Source organism: Tetrao urogallus, assembly GCF_951394365.1.
Source record: "Tetrao urogallus genome assembly, chromosome: 4".
NCBI lineage: Eukaryota > Metazoa > Chordata > Aves > Galliformes > Phasianidae > Tetrao > Tetrao urogallus.
This window is the reverse complement of record NC_136817.1, coordinates 44,871,588-44,882,571: the sequence shown is the minus strand read 5'-3', so window position 1 is coordinate 44,882,571 and position 10,984 is coordinate 44,871,588. Positions and strand designations below refer to the sequence as shown.

Sequence of the window (10,984 nt, the reverse complement as noted above, 5' to 3'; positions counted from 1 at the left end):
AATGCATGTAAGCGCCCACCAATTTTACAGCAAATGCCACTTGGCCACGCAATGGTGAGACTGTGCATCATGCCCACATTGCTGCCACACCACGCACACCGCCTGGCAGCCCACACAGCGGCCGGCAGCAGCCTCAGGTTGCTGGTGGAGAGGAGGTGCTGCGGCGCTCACACACAGCACCCACACAGCGCGTCCGCGCAGCCTGTCCCCAGCATGGGGGGGGGGTGCCAGCACAGCTTGCTTTCTGCACCTGTGTTTTTCTTGCTCAAGGCATCAAGCCAGCCCAACCGGCTTTGTTGCCCTGATGGCAGCACAGTGGTGACATCGGCACCATTTTCCACACGGAGGGCTGAGAGGCCACTCCAGGGGCCGGGCAGAGAGGCGGCTGATGGCAGTGTGGCTGCCAAGGGCCTGCCCTTGTGTGCCTGCCCGCTGGGGCTCTGGGTGCCGGTGTGGAGCTCAGGGCGGCCTGCAGCTCGCAGTGCTCAGGGCGGCGCACGGAGCTGCCGAGAAGCAGGCGCCTGGTTGCCTAGGGAACCAGATCTTGGCTAGAAATAGTGAATCATTTCCAGGTCACTCTCAACATGGAGAGTGGAGCGGGGAAGCACTGGACTGAGGAGGAGGTTAAAGCCTTGCTAAGCATCTGGTCGGAGAAGAGCATCAGGAAACAGCTCCATGGCACCCTGAGGAATAAAGGAATATTCATCTACATTGCCAAAAGGCTGCAGGAGTTAGGAGTTTGTAGAGATTGGAAACAGTGCCGAGCAAAGTACAAAAACCTGAAGTATGAATACAGAACGGTTAAATACGCCCGCAACTCCGGGGATGCCACTAAAACCATGAAGTTTTTTCATGACCTGGATGCCATACTGCGATGTGAGCCTGTCGCACACTTGGCTGCCGAGGGGAACGCCAGGTGCTCCACCACCGAGGCACGGCTCAACGCCAGTCCCACCGCAGACAGCAGCCAAGGTAAAACTCTTTCTGCTTCTATATCCTCCCTTTGTTTAAAAACTACCAAACAAAAAGCCCCCAGCCCCAGGCAAACAAGCCCACATCCTAAGTTTGCCGGCTCTGCGCTGAGGCTGCCCAGCCTGGCAGTGCTGTAGAGCAGCCCCAGACGGGATGCGCTCCGGCACAGGGCAGGACATGTTAGCACCCACCAGTGTTGAAGCCTGTAAATACAGAGTAATTCTCACCAAAACACACTAACTGCTTGCAGTAAAGCCTCTGTAAGTATTCTGATGTCAAGGCTCCTGCACAGAGCTCAGGCATTAAATTAAGGAAAGATGGTTGTGTGTGTTGCTTTTTTTTTTTTTCCCTTTAATTTCATTTGTGATACTTTGCAACCCTGACTATTAGAGCTCCAGTTCTAAACTTAAAGAAAACTGAATGTAGATGTGGAAAATGTCACGATTATTTCAAGAACTGTTACTTGTGGCACAACTGAAATTTCTAGTTTTTATTTTTATTTCTCTGTAATTGAAATTTCAGCTATGACCAAAGGTAAATGAAATTATTCTATTAGAGATTAACTTCATTTTTCTGAGAAACAGAGGGATGTTTAATAATTTCCTATTAAAAATTGTAATGTGCCAAGGAAAAATAAAAATTGTAATGTTTGTCTGAATATTCTGAGGCAAAACATGTAACTACAACTGCTCTTATTCTGAAAGGGTTTTTTTAAACCAAATTAGTTGCATTCCTTGTTTGATTCTGCCCTCTTTACATATGCATTTAAGCTGTGCTTAACATTTCATTAGGGTTAATCTGCTATTTGACAGCACTCAAAACCTCCTCATCTCATTCTGAATGTCACTGAAGCACAAGCTCCAGTAATAGTTCTAAGTATCCAAATAATATGGCTACAAAGAGAAATTCAAAGATAAGCTCAATTTGTTCCATCCGTATATGCCAATTTACATTAATTAAGACTGTGAATCTTTTTAAAGAAAACAATAAACCCACTAAAATAGTATTAGAGGAACTTGCCAATGGCACAGAGATGCTGGACATAGCTTACCACTGTACTCTTCCAAGGCTCCTTCTACAACGCTGTCTTACAGGTCTGATAAAAAGGAATTAACATTTCTCTTGCCACTGTTTACCTTAGCTAAAAGCTCGACCTTAATTTGTCATCATTAGCATAAAGCCTCTAATCTGTCACAAATCACTTAGAAATAAAATGCCAATTTCATGCTATTTTAACATGTGCTGTCTGCACAATGCATTGCTACTACAATCCATTTTTGTTTTTAAATATGCAGAACTGAGAGCCAAATCTGTGGCTGATATAAGCTGTTAACTCCTGAGGAGTGCACAAAGCTAAATCAGAGTCCCTCCTCTCAGGATCTGAACTTAGGTTATCCTCTGTGTTTTGATGCAGTTTGCACCAATTGTTAATCTCATCTCATGTAATTCTCATCTGCTTTCGACCTCTTGCAAGTTTAAATCAGGAAGAGTTGGTTGCAATTATGAATCCCAAATTGGAAAAAAACACAAAAAATAAAATAAAAAATTTTCGTCCCCGAGGTGAGATGCTTCATTTTGAAGCATTCACACAATCTAGTTTTAAAGGTGGTATAATGAAATGCACAAGCATTTCTACTACTTCCTTTACAAGGAAAAAAAAAAAGCCCAACCAAGTATTTTATAAACAGAAAGTAAATGAAACTGTAACAGCAACTGTAAAACTGTAAAAATAACTGTAATTGTAATAATGTAACACAAGTGGTAACAATTTAAATGCAAAGACTCCTACAACCATAATTGAGCCACCCTGGAAGCTGGCTAAGCAATGAATGTGTCCTGCAGGTATGCAGTACACACACATCTGCACCACGGGCAGAGCGAATAGCCATGACAGCATCAACTTCCTTCATTTAAGGACACAAGCCAAGTAAGCAGCAGCGCTGCTTCAGGGACAGTTTTTTCCCATTGCCATCAGACGATGGCAATGCCATCATCATTGCCATCATTGTGGTGGCTATGAAAGGAGGAGTTGCCAAGCTCAGTGTTTCGAAATTCAGTTGTAAGGCTGAAGTGGCATTTGTGGCTGTGCTGCTGCCGGTCAGAAGTGTCTCGTGGGTACAGATGTGAATGTGGCACTCCCACAGATGGCAGCGTGAGTTTGCACAGCCTGCTGTGCCTATCCAGCATGAACCTCACAGCTCCTCTGCTGCCTTCGGGAAGAAAGGGACTATTTCATACAAGTATCTCCTGTTAAGACCTGTGTACATCTGTGTCCTTGCAGGTGCCCTCCTGAACTTCTGTTTAGCCACTGAAAGCTACAGGAGCAGAGGGAGGCACAGTTCTACCCCTCTCTTTTTCAGAAGGGGCTGAGAAAGTTTATTTTAACAACTGGAGGAACCCAAGGCTTCTGCCTTGCATAGGAGGAGCAGCAACAACAAAAGGCTATCAGAAAACTAAAAGCTGTGCCAAATAATAATATTCACTATGCAGATCTTATCTGGAGAACTTAGCTGTTGTAAAGTGTTATTTAAAATGCACGACAGGGACAGGGCACACTCCCAAAAAAACTCTTTTACCATTCTGCTTAGCCTCAGTTTAAATATTCATACTCATCCTTCATATAAAGCTACAAAGTTTTGTTTGATTATTTCATCTACTACGATACTGCTGAGGAGGGAGAGGAAGGAGAAGAAGGGAAAAAAAGAAGTCTAATTCTATGGGACTGAATGGCATTTCTGCAGTGTTTTCCTCATTTTCCTGATTTTTTTTTTCATATCTTATAAAGTCAGATTCCTTTAGAAAGTAATTTAGATAAGCTAATAGTTAAAATCACAAATCTGAGAGGTGTCTGAAGACAAACTCACTTTCCTTGCCCTTTGCTTTACAACAGCAAACGTAGAAAAAAAATCTAATTTCAGTTCAGTCAGAATAGAAATACATCAGCAAGGAAATTGTTATCATATGCACTCAACTTAGATGGCTACTAGAAAAGATCCTCTGAAAATGCAAACTGCAAATGCCACACATATTTCATTTTCCATGTCTGGACTTGAACATTAAACTTAGCATTCACAAATATTCTATATACTTTACTATAGCTTTATTAATAAAAGAATGCAATACATGCATGTAAACTTTTTTACTCATCAAATACTTTTTTTCCATCAAATATCCTTTCTTTCAAATACAACATATTTCGTGTTTGCTGTTCCTATTTGCTTACGATATTAAGCAGTTTATTTTTAAAGCGTACCTTGTAAATAAAGCTTCTTTATCCCACTGCCCACACATGGCCCATTCAGTGGGCCTCCAACAAAGAGCTTGTTTCCCTCTCCACAGTTTGCGTTGCGGCTCTCAGGCAGATAAAGCACAAGGCCTGGCACTAGGGGTGGAGGCAGGAGCACACCTTTCTTCCTGTCAAGCCAGTTGCAGGGGATTACAGCTTCTGCCAGAGAAACAAGGTGGACAGCTGGCAGCAGTTAGAGATGAGGCCACAATATCTGTGAGTCATTCTGGGTCTTGCTGAAAGTCAGGAAGGATTTAGGATAATGTTTTCAAACAAATCTAGATGCAGTTTTCAATTTCACCTACGTCAGGGATGCCACATTCCATCAGGACTGCATCTTGTCACTGCTTGCTGTTATTACTGCAGTACTGCTGTGCAGGTAGCTTTGATCGGTGTGACCTACCTGGTTGGAAATGACAGCAGCTCACTCAGCATAACTGCAAAATCATCACTTCAAACTTCCTGTCAACACAGTGTGTGTTGAATAGAGCACAATTTAAAAGTCTGTCCTCTCTGAAAATTAAGCTGACTCATAATTTGAGCTACATGTGCTGCTTTCCAAATGCATGTAGCAATTGGTATAATGTTGCTTGTTAAAGAAATGTAGGAATGCAATACTTTAAAAGCTAGATTGAATACAGTTGGCTACAAGTATGTCCATGCTCTACACAAAGTATTTTCCCGCATTCCCTGTACCATTAATCGCTAGATTTCCACAACTCTTTGCTGAACATCATTACCTTCTTTCTATTCTTCTCTAAATGTTCTTTTTGGAAATTTTTGTTTGGTTATATAAATGAATTCATGTTTATCTGAATCCATGTGCAAAGTCTACTTTTTTGTACATCTCTACATTCTCTGTTTCCAAACTACAGTTTTAACGTGCAACCTCAAATACCTAGAATCAGAAAAGCATATGGGTCACTAGAATCTGATCAGTTCTAAGAATTAAGAATTTTAGAATAAAATATATTTCTAACAGACGTTGTATGTAGATGTAAAGTAATTTAATTTAACGCCTGTAACTCCCGTCCTTTTATGGGGACAGGCCAAATGAGTTTAAGTTTAATTTAAATACAAATCAAGTGTGGAGATTACAAGGTTACTGATTTCATTTTGTATGGACATTTTCACTTAAACTAATTTCTAATTTTGTCCATACCTGTTTTTCATCTGAAAACTCTTTCCTCCCCAGGTGAATTATCAGTTTCTTTAGAAGACGATGAGGATGCACCAGGAGATCCACTACTTTTTATGTCACATGTCAGACCAGTTCAACTAGGTATAGTATGATGGAGCAGTGACCCAAAATTAAATGCATAGCTTTCTGAGCTTTCAGAGCATTTTCAATAGCTTGAATATGCCATCATTGTCTGACCAACAAAGCTTTAAAATAATCACACTATTCCACCTTCTCCTTCCTAGTCTTAGTACTTAGCAGTCTCAAGCATTACTAAATACTTTTCACTGCATGTGATATGCCTCCTGCTTGACCACCACTCCCACTCAAAAGACATCCCATGTTGTAGTTTAACCATATCAACCATATTAGTTTTGTCAAATGCTAGTGGAAAGCATGATAAATGGTAGTGTGTGATCCACATGTCAACTTGTGGATTTTCTCCAACTCGTGTAACTTTTGCTTGAAGTAGTAATAGTGAATGGCCTGAGCCAGGACAGCAGTGCAGAAGTCTGACCTCTCCTACTAAGTAATCCAGGTTCACAACAGTTTTCACAGCAACTATGTCTTCTCTTCAAGCAAAGGGTGGTGAACAATGTTTTAGTCCAACAATACAACTTGAAACTGGCCAGTAGGACTCCTGTAAGAGTTTTGCTAAGGCAAGTTATTACAGAGCAAAAGTACAAATCTGGCAAGCTTTAAGGAAGGTGAATATCCTAGATGTGAACCCCTTCAATGGGCTGCTGAAGACAACAGAGAGATCTGAACACATTTTGGGGAGAATCAGAGAGAACTGATGAGCTCATTCCTTCCCTGGATGAACAGCAGCACTGTCCTGAATCTTCCCAAGTGCTCTTTTCACTTCTGTCAAGTCCTTTATGCCCTAGGGTACATCCCAGTCCGTTCTCAACTTTCATTACATAATCTCCAAGGTGCAATATTCTGAGAGAAAACAGGGCCCCAGCTAAACCTATGGCTTTTAATAGCTACACTACACTCCTTCTGCCTGGCATAACAAGAAATCAAGGATGAGACAAGAATACCACATGCAGTAACTGTATACACACATTCACATAAAACCAAAACTTTTATTGCCATATCTGAAACAAAGTTTACAGGAATAAGTCTGTGCTATTCATTAGTGCTCTTGCAGCATACTCTTCCTTTTGGAGTTTTCTATTGTGAGCCTAAGACACAGGTGAGCATTTCATTTTTGATTGTCTCTTTCCACCACGATAATCTTTCTAACTACAAACCTGTAAAATACTATCCTAACTACGCTACTCTTTTAACTGTACATTTGTTAATTGTACACCTACTAAATCACTGAAGTTCTGGAAAAAATGCTTTCTATGAAGACAGCTCAATAACTTAAATTGCATAGGCTCTCAGGTATGTACTGATACTAAAATGTCTTCTCTAATGCCCCAGTTGATCTTCAGATTTCAGACAGTGGTTCAGACACCACTGAAAAAAAATATTGAGCTCTTCATACCCATGTTGCTTAATATTTTGGTTTCATTTCAGCAGATTGCTCACTTTTTTCATGTTGAAGAAGCTGAGAAAAATACCAAATATGGCACATACACCTTTCTGATTAAAAAACATTTGGATATCCTATGTTAATAATTTCAAAATCATTTTTAAACAAATTTGAGCTGAAATGAAGTTAAGACATTAAGGAAAAAATAGAGACTATAACCGCTTTGTCTGATTAAGGGTAAAATATTTTGATTTTTTTTTTTTTAAAGGTAATGGGGAACCAATTTCTATTCTGCTCTACTTGCTCTGCATATAGTAGAACAGATGAGCAATTCACTGAGTCACTAGAACTCATTCAAACTAATGTTTATAACTGAAAGTGAGCTCAGTTGCAAATGAACTTCATAATGAGAAATACTGGACTATACAAGAACTAAAGAAACCTTTTCCCTCTCAAACTACCATATACTGTATGGGTTTGACTGACAAATACAGAGCCAATAGAGGGCTGTTCTTCCCCGGGGCTTTTTCCTCTGGTGTTCACAGTGCTCTCTGACAGCGAAGAATGAGCTACTTTGGAAACACAGATAGGTGAAATACTCCCAGTAATACTAAGCAGAGACCACATCAAGCTTATCTGATGCTGACAGTTGACAACCATGGCAATTCCTATGGTTGCATTCACATGTAAGCTAGCATTTTCCCTCAGGAAGAAATGAAGAAGGCATATCTTATCTGAAAATTACACTTCCTAATAAAACATCAGTCAGTTGGCTGCTGCGGAGTTCCAGTTATCACAGGGCTAACAGGAAAAATATTGGTATTAGTACAGCTTTCTCACAAATGGAATGAATTACAGAGCAAATAATGCCTGTATCTAGGACAAGCTTGTCCCCAGACAGGTTATTATACTCAACTATGTTCCACTTCTGCTGTCTGTGCAAGCAAAGGTCAGATATTTTTGCCATCACACAAAGCCCACTGATTATACCATATCCAACCCCTGTATTCTGGCTTGCCCTGCTAGAATAAGCCACTTGCAAAAGCATTTATGACTTCAGTATGACTGAAAAAAAAAAAAAAAAAAAAAAAAAAAATCAGTTACTGTTGTGGACTTTCAGTTTTGCTCTCTTTGATAAAACACTGTTTTTTTTATATTTTTTAAGTTATTTTTTGAAAAGATTTGTAAAATGCATGAGATAAAACTTCCCAAACTAATTCAATAACTAATCAAAATGACGTCTTTAAGCAAATTTATAATTACAAATAAGGATTTCTTCTTCAATGCAAGAGATCATATTTCAGTGTTTACAGTGATTGTGTGTATCTCCTTTATTTCCTAACGCTAAAAAAAAAAGCTGGAGACTGGAGGGAGTCATAATATATAACACTAATACAGTTCTACAAAATAAGTCGCTGAAATTGTCATTTTTCATTTAAAAATATGTATTTTTTTGATCATTGAAATCTTGATATTTATGCTGAACTACACTGAGAAAGGGAGCAGTTTTGTACCAGCAGATCACAAAATGGCAAAATTCTCCACTTGTCCACTTCCCTCAAAAGGGGTGCTTTGTTTGGAGTTAAGAATTGGATTCTTCAGATCCTTGTGCAATTTGAGTTCTGCATGTATGTAAAACCAGAAGCATGAGATGAATGCAGGAAGTTAAGTCTTTACGCTACAAAAATCATTAGGAACTAGCATACTTCATCCTCATTCTCTCTGTCCTTTCCCTACCCCACCTACCTAATGCAGGTAACCTGTGTCTGTGTCTCTCCCCTACCCCACACGATGCAGGTAATCCACCGCCAGCAGTAGAGGCTTCCAAAACACCGGCTTTCATTCCAACAGTAGCAAATGAAGGAGGAAAACACTGGACTGTTAATGAAGTCAGAGCTCTGATACACATATGGTCAGACAAAAATATCCAGCAACAACTGGAGGGGACAGTGAGAAATAAAAGAATATTTGAACAGGTTGCTGCTAGACTTCAAAAGTTCGGAATTGACAGGGACTGGAAGCAGTGCAGGACAAAATATAAAAATCTGAAACATGAATACAAGAGCATAAAAAATGGCCAAGACTCAGGGAGTACAAGTAGAAGCATGAAATTTTTTAATGAACTGGATGCTATTCTGGGGCATGGTACCATGGAACGAGCAAGTAAATCAGATAATGAGGAAAGTGAGAGGCCTCCAGAGTGGACAGAAGCAAAATCAGGAAAGGACTCCATAGGTAAGTACTCCACCTTCCCACATATCATTTAAGATTTTTAGTTTAAATTTTTTTGCAATAGTAATCTTAAAAATGAATCACAAAAAAACAAGCAGGTAGGTGAATCAATTTGCTGGGTGGGGTGGTGGAGGAACCCAGAGTAAAAAGTTTTTTGTCCAGTAGTTCACTTAATATTATTCAGTGATTTCCTCCAAGCATTTTCTATAGAATTTGGAAACGAAAAGAAGAAAACAAGATGAAAAGAAAGAGACAATTGTAATCAAAATCAAGTCTGAAGACTGTTTGCAGCTTAGATAAGAAAGGATCAGACTGCTACTGGACAAAGAAATCTACAGTTGTAGGCAGTAGTTAAAAAATGTTTAATTTATTTTTCTTATGTTGTCCAACAAATTCAGTTTTACTGGCCTTTTGAGCTAGGTTCCCCAACTAGTGAGACAACTATTGTAAAAATAGCAGAATGACTGGTGTAAAGAATCCTGGCAGTTACTTGTTTTTGTGTGCTTATTGATGGATAACTTCATACTGAATGGACTAATGTAGAAATAGAAAAGACCAATGAACCTACAGTGCAAGAGAGTTAAATTATTTTTCTTATGTGTATACATCCATGTAGAGGCATGTTGTTTAAAAACAAAATTAAAATTAAAGTCATTTATTACACAGTAATAATCCTACATGGTGGACAACTTTATGGCCAAAAATATAAGTCTAGCTTAATGGAAGAAGTCAATGAAGAAAAACGTAATGCAAAGATGAGTGGATAGTCTGATCAAAAACTATAAGAGCATTTTGGGAGAAGTTTCACTCTTCAGTTGCAGTTTCTAAATTCTTTGTTTATGTATCTACTAATGACTGCTAGCATAAAGGGAATCAATACGTTGGATGGCTCATTTGACTTGACACAGCACAGCTGTTCTTCTGTGGAACACAAATGCAATGCCCTAATTAACACTGCATTATTTACACAGAAATACCTGGAGACACAGGTGAAGAGGACTCTGTTAGTAATTTGTCTGAAGACCTACAGGTTGCAGATGTAAAGAAAGTTTCTGATTCAGGTAAACTGAAAAGTCTGCTTTTTTTATATAAATTCTTACATTTAGTAACCTTGGATGGATTTCTAAAAGAAGCGTGCACTGCAACAACAGTCAGAAAATGTAGAGGTCTTCAAAACAAAAGATATCACAATAATAACCATACTTCTAATAATTACAGGCACACGTGCACATTTACAGTGCTATGCTGAATTTGACAAAACCAGTCTATTAAATAACCCTTTTGAAGATTTAGGGACCACAAAATAAAGAAGAAGCTATAGATTTAAGGAAGTTGAGTATAATATTACTACATTTGTTTAAGCAGTATATCCTCAAGGCACATAATTATCCATCTCCTGTGCATAGTCTAATACAGTGTTCTCAATTTCACAACATGATTTGGTCAGTATTTAACAGAATTCTGTCAACACCCATGCCGGCGGTGAGAATTTCATTTTCAGATATCACTTTCTAGCTTGTGGTGGCCACTGAAAACGAAAGTCATACGCTCTTTACAAAGAAACATTACAGCTTACTTCTGAAAGCATAACTTCTGGGGGAAGTGGGAGTTCAGCACTGAGCTAAAGGCATGTATGAAAGTCTGGAAGGCTGAAGGGTGCGTCTTTCCTTGGCAGAGAGGACCTAATGGTCTCCTTCAGTAGCACAAGGTAGAATGTGCACATAAATAAGGTGTTAAGCAGTACTCTAATACAATTTAAAATGGTCTAAAGTGAACTTGAAAGGTTTTAATGTCAAATTAAAAATCTTCTGTCAGTGATGTTACTGTAAAT

At 39.3% G+C, this 10,984-nt stretch overlaps 1 protein-coding gene across 1 annotated transcript in view; it reads left to right on the top strand.

Moving 5' to 3' along the window:
- Positions 1–584: 584 nt before the first annotated feature.
- The window catches only part of PAICS (phosphoribosylaminoimidazole carboxylase and phosphoribosylaminoimidazolesuccinocarboxamide synthase), a gene marked incomplete at both ends in the record, with an annotated part of 35,191 nt that continues 24,791 nt past the window's right edge, over positions 585–10,984 (top strand). The window contains 4 exons of the mRNA XM_079534129.1: positions 585–972; positions 5,454–5,540; positions 8,719–9,156; positions 10,125–10,214. Of these exons, the coding sequence (XP_079390255.1) occupies positions 585–972; positions 5,454–5,540; positions 8,719–9,156; positions 10,125–10,214 (1,003 nt within the window). The remainder of the gene's footprint in view (positions 973–5,453; positions 5,541–8,718; positions 9,157–10,124; positions 10,215–10,984) is intronic.